Here is a 14,725-nt window from a genome sequence, read left to right as displayed (position 1 = left end):
CTTCTGATCTTCTGAAAGGTGTTTGTAAACTTCCAGGGTCATGCAGACCTAGCTTGAGTGACTGGAATTATTATTGCAGTTTTTATTAGCTTATAAAACTGGTGATTGTCTGTATGGTAGATAAAAGGATCTTAGCGCTGGCAGTGATATATTGATTGGAAAATTGGGCCACTGCTCCTACGCATTTTAAACATGTACCAAGTTTTACATTTGTCAAGAAATGTATTTGGGTATCTACACGGTTTCCTTATCGAGATACTGAAGTAGAAGATCACATAAACATTGAAGATCACATAAACTAGAGTGTACAGCCAGTAGTGCTCTGGTGAATATCAAGTTTAGATTTAATAGTTTGCATCCAGAGTCTGGCTAGCAGTGCAATTCTCATAGGTTCATTAAAATGTTGTATCCAAATAAGGTATAATATCTGTGTAACATGTAGTATGATTTTGTAAATCACATCCCACTAGTCCCAGCTGATAGAAGAGTCTACAATGAAGTTAGATTTTTAGATGGCTGTCTTTGTGTATTGGAATCTTTGGTTCTTGAGGAAATGCCTAACATGGCCGTCCAAGGAATTATGACAGAACCCAGAATCTCTGGTAGTCTCAGGGATGTTTCTTAGAATCACAGTCACCAATGGGCTTGAACACACAGGTCTTCTGAGAGCCAGCTGCTGCCCCTTGAGTGTCCGCTGCTAAATTGAAAACCGATGGCTGCTTTGGGCCCAGGCAGCTTTACCAGCTTTTGATTTGCTGACCCTTTTCCAGTGTGATTGGCCATTGCCCTTCTCTGTCCCTCTGTAATCTTGGCCATGGCAGGGATTATCTGTACGACAAAACCTCTACTGTGTGTTGCACACAGACTCTGCTGCTTAGTGTGCCCCTGCCTGTTTATGCTTTGTTTCTTCCTTTGCAAGCTGTCACTGTTTTCTTTGTCTTTGCTCCCCCTCCCCCCTCTCCACTGTTTCTCTTTATCCTGCCCTGCTCAGATTCCTTTTCAAACATTGGCTCCTTGTGATTTTCACCAGGGCTTTTTTTCTGAGCAGGAACGCACAGGAACGCAGTTCCGGCCGGCTTGGCGTCAGGAGATGTGACCTAATACGCAAATGAGTGGCTACTGGGCCTTTTCTTTTAAAAAACCCTGTGTGAAACTATGGTGTGGCCTAATATGCAAATGAGTTCCTGCTGTCTTATCTACAAAAAAAGCCCTAATTTTCACTTAGGTCCAACCAGCTCCCTTCAAAATGCCCAGTTCAGGGGTGGGGGAGTAGGCTCTCTCTTCTGCATTCCACTGGTTCATCTGCTGTAGGCATTACTCACAGTCGTTCATTTACTTCATTTATACCCCATCTTTCACCCCAGTGGGGATCAAAGTATGTTACATCATTCTCCCCGGCTCCATTTTATCCTTTCAACAACCCTGTGAGGTGGGTTAGGCTGTGAGCATATGAGCTGCTCAGGGTCACCCAGCAATCTTCAATTGGTAGAGTGGGGATTTGAACCTGGCCCTGCCAGGTCCTGGTTTGATACTGGACTCACTGCCCCACATTAGATCTTTTCCCATGCTTTGGAGGGTGATGATCTGTCTCAAAGTAGCTTTGGCAACCCTGTTGCAAGCATAATACTCCCGGCTGGGCAATAGTACAGAAATTAGAAATTGCCTGTAGTAGGCAGACCTGCAAACAGATTCTGGGGCAGTCACTAATTAAATTAACGATATTCTAATTACCTTGATTAACGACCTGGCAGACTTTTATTCAACTCTGGAGAGAGTACGCTACTGTAGCCAATGAGAAGTAATTGCGAATAGTTTGTCAGAATCTTTCCCTGCCGTATCTTGGGAAAGGAAGGCACTTCCTGAAAATATCGCTGAGGCTTTTGGGAATTGTAGTTTACTAAGAAAGTAGTCTGCAGTTACCCCACTAAATTCATAATTAAAGTGAGGAATTGGGGTGGGGGCTTAGCAAAATTGATAAGGGGCTTAGATAGAGGACACACGGAGATGCTCCGTGTCAGCAGAAGAGAATTGTCAAAGGGCTTTATGTTTGTTTCATGAGCTTGATGTAAAGGGACTGAACTGGGTTACTGGGCTTTCTGCTACTCATTTTGCCTTTCTCAGACACAAGGTCTGAAATTAATTTCCTACATCAGTTTTAGTTTTACAAAAAAGAGTTTGGGATATAGCATGTATGGGTTAGTTATGCTGAGTCTTTGATTCCCCCCTCCCCCCGTTACATTTATAAGAAAGAAAAAAGAGCAACAAAAATCTTTAGGCTGCAGGCACTGTTGCAAGGAGTAATTTCCTCTGTTTAGTGTGTGATGAATTCTTGTGTGGTATTCTGAACCCTGTCTTTGCACATTGACTGTCTGGCATGGAATATACCCATCCCTGTGTCAACCCTGCCTTTCTTTCCTTTTCACTTCTGTATGAGCACAGCTTGTGGTAATACGCCTGCAGGCTAATGATTCTCTCTCCCTCTCCCCTTCCCATGTTTCAGCTCTCAGCCATACCTGAGAGCAAGAGCAGGAAAGAAGATAATTGGCACAATCTCAGCTTATATATATATATATATCCCCAATGAAACTGCATTAAGGGAAATTATACAATCAACATAAATAATTGGATGTTTTAAAAATCCAAGGTTTTTATAACCCCAAGCTATTTAAGCCTTATTCCTGCTAATGGACTTCTAAATGCTAGGTTCTCTGAGTGTGTGTGTTAAGTGCCATCAAGTTTCTTCCTTTTTTTTTTTTACAGAGGCTAGATGACCATTGTGATTTTCCTGCTTTGTGCAGGGGGTTCGGCTAGATGAACGTGGAGGTCCCTTCCAACTCTATGCTTGCATAATTCTGTTGCTTCCAATTTATGGAGACCCTATGAATTAATGACTGCCAAAATGTCATTAAAGGCCCTGCTTAGGTATCAGGTTTCTTGGTATCTGTATAAAATAAAGTACTGAAAAAGAATCTATTTACTTTTGGCTGAGGGGTAGTTTAATGGCTATTCTATGTACTTTTCCTCCTCCATAGCACATCTAGATCAATCTTAATGTGGGTAGGAAAAACAGAATAGACATTTAAAAAGACATTTGAAAGTTCAAAAAACAAAAATAAACAGGAAAACCAGAAATCTGCATTGCAGTTAAGAAAACAATTGCAAAAGGTCAGAAAATGGAAGAAATGTGAACTTTCCTACACTAATTGGTGCCTGGCATAAATCTAGGCAGGCTTCTAGGGCTTACATACTTTGCAGTTACTTACTTAACTTGTTCAAAGCATCTTTTAAAACAGGCTGGTACAACGTGCTTCATTTGAACAAAGAAGACACAAAAAATTGAGCTCTGTTGGCTGGGATCTCCTGAAGAGCTCCAGAAGGCTCAGAGAGTACCTGTTAACCTTCTCACAAAGACCCAGATCTGGTTCAATCTCTTGGTGGACTGAACACTGGATCTTAGGGCTGCTTGGCAAGCATGTCCTTTTAATTAATGAGAAAGTATTAAGTCCACCAATCACAAGCAATAATGTAAATCTGGAATCAAGGACCAGTGAAAGACTAGAGTGGTTAGTCTGGTGGAAACAGAATGCTGGTTTCTTCACACCCAACTAATAGAAAAAACAGGGACATTAAAACAATTAGAAAAACACCTAAGCAACAAATACATTTAAGCTTGCATGCTCACATATCCATTGGAAGTGAAAACTAAAGCCGCATAATTGAACATATGAAGAACATATGAAGCTGCCTTATACTGAATCAGACCCTTGGTCCATCAAAGTCAGTATTGTCTTCTCAGACTGGCAGCGGCTCTCCAGGGTCTCAAGCTGAGGTTTTTCACACCTATTTGCCTGGACCCTTTTTTGGAGATGCCAGGGATTGAACCTGGGACCTTCTGCTTCCCAAGCAGATGCTCTATCACTGAGCCACCGTCCCTAATTCTTTCATTAGGACCAACCAAAGTGACACAGAACAGTATGCAAAGTTTTGAGTTTGCCAGAATTCCTCAATAGGATGAATATTACAAAGATTAAGAGGAGTAGATAAGTTATGATCTTATGGCCTTGTCTTGACAGTCTCTATAAAGCACTGAGCAGTTATGCATACTTTAAATGTTGCAGGTTTTCTGGCTGGTTCTCCCCTTTCTGGGAGAGAGGGGGAGATCTCCTGGAAAGGGTTACATGGCTGATAGCCATTTAACCCATCCATTTTGCTTCCCCCCACTTTGACCTGCCCCACTGTTTGACCTGCAGGTAGCCACTTTAACCTAATAGTGGGGCAGGTGCACCCGTCAGCTGTTAGGCTGAAATGGCTGGTGGCCTTTTCATTGAAGCAGGAGGTGTATGTGTGTGAAACCAACCACTGAACTATCTGACAAAAGTCCAGCAAATGTTCAGAGAAGGCACTTTCTGTGAACATTGGTACAAGGGCTACAAACCTGCCCAAGTTCGTGGCGTATTTTGGCTCATGAGCCAGTTCATGCCCATCCCCAGCAGATAGTTTAATTCTATGCTTATTTCTCTAAGCCCCTTGTAAGAAAAGCAATATATATGAATGCCTTTACGAAATATTTATAGTCTGCTATTCCCTGCATAGTTGATTTTGGTTTAAAAATTTTGTCTAGTATGGGGTGATTTTTAAGGATAAAGTTCTGTGGTGGATGTCCTGAGAAGACAAAAGTTGTTTGCAGCCATGTTTATCCAAAATCCAAGGGCAGAGCACAGTCTATGTAATGCCTTTTACTGTGACCAGGGCTGGATCTGGGGTGTGTGTGTGTGTGCTTACCGCGGGCACCAACGGAGGAGGGGGCGCCAAATTGGGTATGGAGTCCATTGTATTCTATGGGACCATAAGATAGAATGGCCCATAAGGGGGCGTCATTTTTTAATCCCCCCCCCCTCAAAAAATATGTACATCCGGTCCTGACTGTGACCAACCAAAATGACACAAGAAAGTTTGGAGTTCGCAGGAACTCTTCATCAGGCTGGATGTTACAAAATTAAAAAAAAAAAGTGTGTGTGGGGAGGGCTTATGATTTTATGGCTGCTGTTTCTACCATTTCTGTGCTTAATGCTAGGCAGGCATGTAGATGATTTTATGGCTGCTGTTTCTACCATTTCTGTGCTTAATGCTAGGCAGGCATGTAGATTTGAACTGATGCTGTAGGCATCAGTTTGCCCCCTGGTTTCCATGAGTGGGGAAAGACAAATGGTACGTCTCCTCTAAAATTACCAAGGCCAGCTATTTTCCTTGTATCTCTGACCCCAAGCAAGATTCCCTGATCTCTAGTAGGCTGAGAACAAATGACTTACTTTGTAGCTGTTGTATTAACAAAGCTGGAGAGAAATTTAATGATGTATGAGTTGTAAAGTCAGTAGAAGCCAAATTGGGTAGTTCTAATCTCGTGTTGTGGGTAAATTCTCATATGTACAGTCTCCTGCTAGTTCCATTCTTGTCTAGTTGATGAAGAGTTCTGGAGAACTCCAAAGCTTGCACATTGTTTTGTGTCACTTTGGTTGATCTTAATAGAAGTTAGAGTATGGCTTGTAACTTCTGTTGGCCTGGCAACAGAACAGAAAGCTGGTTAACTTTATGGGAGGAGGGGGCAAAAGGAGAGAGCCAAGGTGCTTTTCTTTGGCAGTGCCAGGGAAACCTTAAGAAGTGCAGTTGTTCCAGAGGAGAAAATGACCCATGGAGCAGTTGAGTAGCTGACTGGCAGAAAAGTGCCCTTTTTCTGGTGTGCACTCTTATTCTTTGAGTGCTGTTGGGACTCCTCCTGCTGTGAGTAAATGTTGCTTCACTGGGTCTTTAGGAAGAGAGAGATCTGAAAGTATATCCCTCAGTGTTGACTGCCCAGATCTTCTGTACCTGCCACCATCCAGAAAGAATATCTGGGTCATTCTGGAGTTAGTTGCCACATAGTTGTACCTTTTCTGAAATATAGTTTTCACTGTTTATAGATTCATTTGGATGTTTCAGGGATAGTTCACAAAATTTGCTGTAGAGGTGGCTAGCATCTTCACTACATTTGTGGCTGTTGTTGCATCTGCTGAGGATAAAAAGTGTAACCTGCTGGCACTGAACAAAGCTTCATATGCATTTTTCCCATTGCAGCTTACATAAAGAATAGAGAAATGCCACTTCTCTCATTTTAGTTGCCTTCTCTGTATATACAAGAAAAGACTACATGATGGAGGCATTCAGGAGCTGATTATGCAAAATGCCTTCCTTTGGCTGGTGGGCCTGCTAGTCCAGTAGTTCTAAACAATGTGATCCAGCATTTTCTGCTGCATTTAAATGAGAGTCTGTTAATATTTACTTTGAATGGCTGTTTGCTGAATGCATTTAATGTGGAACCCATTCCAACTTGTCAGAAGAATTGCATTTTCCAGGGCTAAGTAAATGGCTCCTGAATTAGAAAATGGGCTGTTCAGAATTTCAGCCAGGGGAGTAACATCCATCTACATAATTATGGAAAATACATTTATGTAACTAAGTGACATACAAATGTTTGTAAATGAAATGACAGTAAAATGAAGAAGAATTGCAGATTTATACCCTGCCCTTCTCTCTGAATCAGAGACTCAGATCAGCTCACAATCTCCTTTATCTTCTCCCCCCACAACAAACACCTTGTGAGGTGGGTGGGGCTGAGAAAGTTCTCACAGTAGCTGCACTTTCAAGGACAATCTCTGAGATAGCTATGGCTAACCCAAGGCCATTCCAGCAGGTGCAAGTGGAGGAGTCAAGAATCAAACCCGGTTCTCCCAGATAAGAGTCCATACACTTAACCACTACACCAAACTGGCTCTCAAATGCGGAGGGGCCTGTGAAGAAATCACTGGGGGAGAAACACAGGGCAAAAAAACTATCTTCCCTGTTATGGAAGGATTTGAGGGCTAAAAAACATAAGGGGAGAGTTGAACTTGCTTTCCCTCTCCTTCTGCCCTGATGGATTATCTTGTGGTACTGGTACAGTTGTGGCAGTCCAGCTGCAACAGAGGTGAGGGCTTGAGCCTCCCCTGCCATCCAGTCTTAAAACTGTCATGTACACAGTACCCTGCCCCACCCTGCAGACAGTGATCATTACTAAATTTAAGAGGAAGATGCTTGCCAATTATTCTCCGATTTCTCACATGCCTTCAACACAAGAGAGAGCTTGTTGGGGAAGATGGGTAGTGCTGAGCTTTTGGTCATGTGCCCAGAAGTACCTTTCCCTGGGCTGATGCTATTAGCCAAAGAGAAGTGCTGAAATAGTGTGGTGGAGGGCAATGCATGACCCATTCCCATCCATATAGCTTTCAGTCTTCTTAACTGTGCTCTTTACATGGATAGCAGATTATAGAAAGAGAAGCCACACTAGTCAGGCCTCTGGTGATCGAGTGGTCTCCTGGAGGTCCAGATCACATCTGCATGCTGGAATGTGGTCTTGTGCCACCCCTGTGCTGGGCTCTGAATGGATGCTCTGGTGCTTTGTCTTTGGCCATCTCACTGAGTGCATATACTACATAAGAGTTATGCTCTATGAATCTATAGGACTTTGTACAAGGCATGCATAGTAGAGGCACAAATCCTTTTGCCTAAGAAGGGAGTATGTCTGACTGACTGTCCTGGGTTTAAAATTATGATATACTAAAGGCCTAACTGAACAAGAAGCTGGGACTTTTGCAGCATATTATTTGTTTAAGTATAGCAGGCTTGAAGGGATGGATTGGGGAAGTTAATTCTTCCACCACCTCACATAGGGTTGGATCCAGACAAAACTATTTCCTCCAATTTTCCCCTTCCCACTGCAGCCCCCTCTCGTTATTTCTTAGGGCCCCACTCCCCAGGAGCAGCATATAGAAATAGTGGGTTGCAATGAGGGGAGGAAGGCAGGAAAGTTCTAATCTGCCAATGGAAGACTTTAGTCTCGATCCAACCCATTTCTCCAACTGAAACTGTCTTGTGCAGCTGCTAGCCTGGAGAATTAGATGGAAGCTCCCTAAGGATATACCATCTTACTCTTGGCTTGTTTGAAGTGATTCCATGTTGCAGGAGAAAACTCAAAGGCTTTTCCATGAAAAGAACCAGTTTTGTGCTCTTCATATTTTCTTAACTGATTTCCTTGTTTTACAGTAAATTTTTTTAGAATCAGGCTGCCTTAAACCTGTGGAAGCCCGCTAAGAAACAGGCGGTCTCTGTTACCAATAATTTTGTTATTCAGACCGCTGGTTATTGGAAACAATGTATTATATTGTGTGGTTTTTAATTTTTTACTATAAGAAATGTGAGATATGAAGGGGGGGCGGGCTCCAACATTTTGCCATCTACTGGTGGGAATAGACAATGCTTGCAGTCGCCCAGAGACTTAATCAGTAAAGCTGGATCGGAAGTAGACAAGGCCACTGCATAAACATCTACCTCCTTCATAGATAACTTGTGGGGTGGAGGATATCTTACCTTAACAGTAAAAAGATGAATCACTTTCTGCACTGTAGTTGCTTGCTGTGGGCACTGTTCTGGCTTCCCATCGTAAAGCAGCAAAGCTTGTGTGAGCTTGACCCTACTTCATCAAATGCAGTAAAGCGCATCTTCAGTCAGTGAGATTTTTATATACAGAGGAAAGGAGGGAAATGTGAAACTTTGATTTACAGGCTCGGTTTATGACACCTCTACAAGTATGCTGTAGTCATTCACAGGGAATACAACTGGTGGTGACATACTTATATTAAGCTGTTTAACTTAGGAACTGAACACGTTATTGGACTTGTTGAGCCCCTGGCCAGTGCTCTCAAATCTACGGGAGGATTCTTATCCAGCACTATTAATTATGCATTTTAAGTTGTACTAAATTTAAATTGTGTTAAATTATGCACTTAAATTGCAGGGTTTTAGTTTTACATGTGTAAGTGCTCTTAGTGGTTACAGGGGACAGGCATTGGATTGGATCCAAAGATACCATATGTGAGTGAAAGGCACTTCCATTCAGGCAGAGTCAGGAGTCTTTAGACTTGCACACATGACCCCTCCATGCACTGACTGAACACAGAGACATGAGAGCAGGCACGAGTGTGCTTGCCCTGCCAGCTTGTGAGCCCTTAGCCTGCGTTCAGTGGCAGTGTCCATGCTAAGCTCCTTCGCTGTGATTGGCAACATTTGGAAAGGAGCATTGCTGATCATGAGCAGGGAGGTTGCCTCTATGTTTGTGCACCACACTCACAAACTGGTGATGTCTCAGAGCAGGAACAGCCCATTCATGTCCGCTCACCCTCTGCACATGTTCAGTCAGTGCATGGCGGGGTTGTGCGTATAGGGTAATACCAAAGATATGAGAGATACACTTTCAACCCCTGGAGTCTACAAAATACCCTGCTTCTGTGGTGCAGTCTACATTGGCATTACCCAACGCAGTTTCAACACCCACCTCACCGAACACAAGAGACACTGTCGCTTGTTTCAGCCAGAAAAATCAGCTGTAGCTGAACATGCACTTCAAGAAGGAGACCACGTCATCCACTTTGAAAGAACTGAAGTCCTTTCTACGGCCTCACGTTATCATACCCGCCTGAACAGAGAAGCTACTGAGATTTACAAACACCAGCACAACTTTAACAGAAAGGAAGAAGGCATTTCCATCCACCAATCTTGGTATCCAGCTCTGCATAATACCCTACAGACTATAAATTGCAGAAATTCACAGAACAACCAGCACATTCCACAGAACAATCAGCACAGTTAACACCATCTTCCTTTTCTTCACACCCCTTCCAACCCTCCCAGCAATTAACACAGAACAATGGTCACATTCAACAGCCAGTTTCCTTATCACTACCCTTCCAGAAAGCCCCACCAAACAATGGGCACATCCACAAACCAATTGCCCTTTCACCACACCCCCTCCAGCCTAGAAATAGCAGCTCTCCATCAGCCCTGGCCTCACTCAATGCACAGCAGCCAAGAAGGTCAGAGCGCCTGCTTCGGCTGCAACACCACTGAGGATGTTCTCCGCAGCCGAGAACGAAACGTCTGGAAGAAAAACTTTCTCCAGTAGAACACGGCACTTGAGCCCGAAAGATTCTACAATCCCTAATTATGAAAAGCTCTGACGGAAAATTGATGGAGATTTATTAAAATGGAATAGGCTGAATCTGTCTATACTGGGTAGAATATCGGCAATTAATATGAATGTATTACCAAGGATCATGTTCTTGTTCCAGACAATTCCAATAGTGAAAGAAGATAAACAATTTCGTAAATGGCAGAGGAAACTTTCAGAATTCATATGGGCTGGCAAGAAACCAAGAAATGAAGATCTTGACAGATGCAAAAAAAAGGGGAGGTTTTCAAGTGCCGGATTTAAAATTATATCATGATGCAGTTTGTTTGGTGTGGATAAAGGAATGGATAATGCTATTAAATAAAAAATTATTAACATTAGAAGGCCATGGAAATACTTTTGGTTGGCATGCATACTTGTGCTATGGGAAAAGTAAGATGGATGGTTTTTTCTCACATATAAGAAGTAATTTGTTAAAGACGTTGTTGAAATACAAGAAATATGGTGATGAGAGGAAACCGCTTTGGATTGTGTCGACAGAAGTAATAAAGTTATATTCTGATATTGAGGAAGGAAAACGTACAAACAATTGCTAAAAATGCAAGGTGGAATTAAAATCAGTGGAAGAATTGGATTATAAGTATAATTGGTTTAAATTGGAACAAATTAAAAGTCTGCTTGAACAGGATATTAAAAATGAAGGAATAAGACAGAATCAAACTGAACTGGAAAGAATGCTGTTTGGCGATAATGAAAAAATGATTTCAAAGGTATAGAAATTATTATTGAAGTGGTCTACAGAGGATGAAGTGATTAAATATCAAATGATAAAGTGGGCAATTAACATAAAGACATTCAGATGGAACAATGGAAATATTTATGGAAGAACTCTATGAAAATATCGACATGTAACAATATTAAAGAAAACTGCTTTAAAACGTTATTCAGATGGTATATGACTCCTAAGAAACTTTCGAAAATAAATAACCAGATGTCTGATCGATGCTGGAAATGTAAAAAACATGAAGGATCTTTCTATCACATGTGGTTGACTTGTGAAAAGGCTATACAATTTTGGCAAATGATTCAGCAAGAAATCTCAAAGATTTTGGGTTACAATATAAAGAAAGCACTTGAAATCTTTTTGTTGGGATTACAAATGGAAAGTTTTCCGAAACAAGACAGAACTTTGCTTTGGTACATGCTTTCGGCTGCACGGACATTATATGCGCAGTTGTGGAAGCAAAATAAACTACAAGAAAAATGGGACTGGATTATGAAAGTTATGCATTGGAGCAAAATGGACAAACTTACTAGAACTTTAAAAGAACTTGATATAGAAAAGTATAACAAGGAATGGGAGAAATTTCAAAAGTATGTTGAAAAACAGTGGAAGGTGAAAGGACATTTGGTGATTTTTAACAATGGTTGATTTCTTTCTTTTTTTAATGTAAAGTGTTAACTATAGATAAAGTAGAATTATGGAAATATACAGTGTTCTTTGCATATAAGGATTGGGCTTAATAGATGATAATTTAAATAGAGAACACCAAAAATTAAGTATAGTAATATTATAAATAGACTATTAATTAAGGTAGAAAATAATAGTAATAAGTAATTTTGTTATTTGTATTTTATTATAGTTATAAGTGTTTTTTAAAAGGTTCTTAAAAGGTTAATATTACCTTTTATTCTTTTTATATTTTAAGTTGAATGCACCAGGCAAATCACAAAAAGGGGAGAGGGAGATGGGAAATGTGATGCAATATGTTTGATGTTTATTTTTGGATGATTACTGATTAATGTTGCTGAATAATAAAAATTGTTTTACCACAAAAAATCATGTCTTTGGTCTGCTTGTCTGCAGCAAACTGTTTGCAGGCTTTCTTGTGCATCATCTTTAGAAGAGGCTTCCTTCTGGGACGACAGCCCTGCAGACCAATTTGATGCAGCGTGCGGCGTATGGTCTGAGCACTGACAGGCTGACCCCCATCCCTTCGACCTCTGTAGCAATGCTCACAGCACTCATACATCTATTTCCTAAAGCCAACCCCTGGATATGACGCTGAGCACAGGCAGCTCAGTTTCAGGGTCTTGGCAATCTTCTTATAGCCTAGGCCATATTTATGTAGAGCAACAATTTGTTTTTTCAGATCCTCAGAGTTCATTGCCATGAGGTGCCATGTGGAACTTCCAGTGACCAGTATGAGGAAGAGCAATAATCTGCTCCCCCTTCACACCTGATACCTTGTACCGCTAACGAGTCACATGACACCAGGGAGGGAAAATGGCTACTTGGGCCCCGTTATCCCTTAGGGGCATACTCACTTTTCTTGCCAGCAGTTTAGACATTAATGGCTGTGTGTTGCATAATTTTGAGGGGACAGCACATTTACACTGTTATACAAGCTGTAGACTCACTACTTTACATTGTAGCCAAGTGTCATTTCTTCAGTGTTGTCACATGAAAAGATATACTTAAATATTTCCAAAATGTGAGGGGGTGAACGTATGAAGCTGCCTTATACTGAATCAGACCTTTGGTCCATCAAAGTCAGTATTGTCTTCCCAGACTGGCAGCGGCTCTCCAGGGTCTCAAGCTGAGGTTTTTCACACCTATTTGCCTGGACCCTTTTTTTGGAGATGCCAGAGATTGAATCTGGGACCTTCTGCTTCCCAAGCAGATGCTCTACCACTGAGCCACCGTCCCTCCCCCTGTACTCACTTCTGTGACATACTGTAAGCTTTTGTGGTCTAGAGCTCAAAGCAGATGCATGGAGTACATTCTCAGTCAGCAGGTATACAGATCATCGGAGAAGGGGGAAATGTGAACAGTGGGTTAAAAGGCCATGCAATTCAACTGGTCTAGTTTGCACCACTTCTGCACAAAGGTCAAAAGCATATTATAAAACTAACAGTTCCGCAGGGCCTGCAAGACTACCCTCTTTAAACGAGCATATATTGACTGCTGTATTGCTGTTAACTAAGGATCCGCCAACACGATCCTGTCTAAGGACCTATGTCAACATGGAACTAATCAGACTGGCAGAAACTAGCATCAGAACCATTGCTGCCAGATTAATTTAAATTATATAAATTTTAAATACACTAACTGTTTTTTAAATGATGTTAAATTTAAAGTTTTATTGTTATATTTAAAGTTTTACCATACCATACCAAACCTTTAATGGCATAAGAGATTCAGATAAAAATACACAGAATATAAAAATTTAAACATTGGAGATAAAATCAAAATAAAACCGAGCTTACAGATGCATTCAAACATGGTCAGAATTAAATTTAAGGATGTCAGCCAGAAATTTTGCCACAGCCTCACTAACCACCCCCTCAGTATCACTCAGTAAATAATAACAGGGTGGCAGAATAGACAAATCTGGAGAAAAAGAAAGCTTGCCAAATAAATCTTTACGGAGGTTATGGTATAAAGAACAATCAAGCAATATATGCTGGATTGAGCCAGGGGTATTTGCTCCACAGGGGTATTTAAAGTTTTTATATTTACTATTGTATATGTGTGGGATGTTGTTAGCCGCCCTGAGCCTGCCTAGGCGGGGAGGGCGGGATACAAATAAAATTTTACCTTACCTAACACAAAAACTGGCTGCAGTTGAGAGTACATTTGTGATGTGGCTCTATGTGGTGAGCAGAATAATTATTCCTATTTGGAATTAGAAAATATTGTGATTGAACAGGGTTATTTTAATTATGTATTTATTCTATCTAATTATGTATCTATTCTATCTATTCATGTATCAGAAGTTATACCTAAGCTGAGGGGTAGAATTCTAGCAGGAGCTTGGAGAAACGTCAACTGTGGGGTGACATGATAGAGGCTTACTAGATTGTGCATGGGATGGAGAAAGTAGAGAAAGAAATACTTTTCTCACAGTACAAGAACTTGTGGGCATTCAATGAAATTGATGAGCAGTTAGGTTAAAACGGATAAAAGGAAGTACTTCTTCACCCAAATGGTGATTAACATGTGGAATTCACTGCCACAGGAGGTGGCGGCGGCTACAAGCATAGCCAGCTTCAAGAGGGGATTGGATAAAAATATGGAGCAGAGGTCCATCAGTGGCTATTAGCCACAGTGTATATATATATATATGTGTGTGTGTGTGACATATATTGGCCATTGTGTGACACAGAGTGTTGGACTGGATGGGCCATTGGCATGATCCAACATGGCTTCTCTTATGTTCTTATGAGCTCCTTTACATATTAGGCCACACACCCCTGATGTAGCCAATCCTCCAAGAGTTTACAGAAAAGAGCCTTGTAAGCTCTTGGAGGATTGGCTACATCAGGGAGGTGTGGCCTAATATGCAAATGAGCTCCTGCTAGAATTCCATCCCTGCCTAAGCTAAAGAAGGAAGCATAATTGTTTGACAAAATATTTTTCTTTTCTGTTATCAGCTTTCATTTGGAGATGAGTTACACAATCCAATCCACTTGACTCTTTTCAGCCATGAGCATCAGAGTCTGCTGACCGGGGTCGGAGTTTCTACAACAGCTTAGAGTAGAGCTATCATGGTAAAATACTGTGCAGCGTATAACTGCAGCAATTCGGACACAACGTTAAATCGCAAACAGGGAATAACTTTCCATAGGTGAGTGTTAACTTCCTGGGCATCTGAATGGCATAAGTTTGCAGCTCACCATGAAGAT

The 14,725-nt window shown here is 41.3% G+C and overlaps 1 protein-coding gene across 7 annotated transcripts in view; it reads left to right on the top strand.

The window, feature by feature from the left end:
- LOC132569652 (THAP domain-containing protein 6-like) overlaps positions 1-14,725 on the top strand; it is a 29,960-nt gene that overhangs the window by 6,721 nt on the left and 8,514 nt on the right. For 4 of the 7 annotated variants that reach the window (XM_060235936.1, XM_060235942.1, XM_060235937.1 and 1 more), the window contains exon 2: positions 14,474-14,667. In XM_060235936.1, the coding sequence (XP_060091919.1) occupies positions 14,588-14,667 (80 nt within the window). In that variant the 5' untranslated portion in view covers positions 14,474-14,587. The remainder of the gene's footprint in view (positions 1-14,473; positions 14,668-14,725) is intronic. The other 3 variants (XM_060235939.1, XM_060235938.1, XM_060235943.1) reach the window with 1 other exon arrangement.

The sequence above is a fragment of the Heteronotia binoei genome, chromosome 4 (assembly GCF_032191835.1).
Source record: "Heteronotia binoei isolate CCM8104 ecotype False Entrance Well chromosome 4, APGP_CSIRO_Hbin_v1, whole genome shotgun sequence".
Classification (NCBI taxonomy): domain Eukaryota; kingdom Metazoa; phylum Chordata; class Lepidosauria; order Squamata; family Gekkonidae; genus Heteronotia; species Heteronotia binoei.
This window is presented reverse-complemented; position numbering and strand designations above follow the sequence as displayed.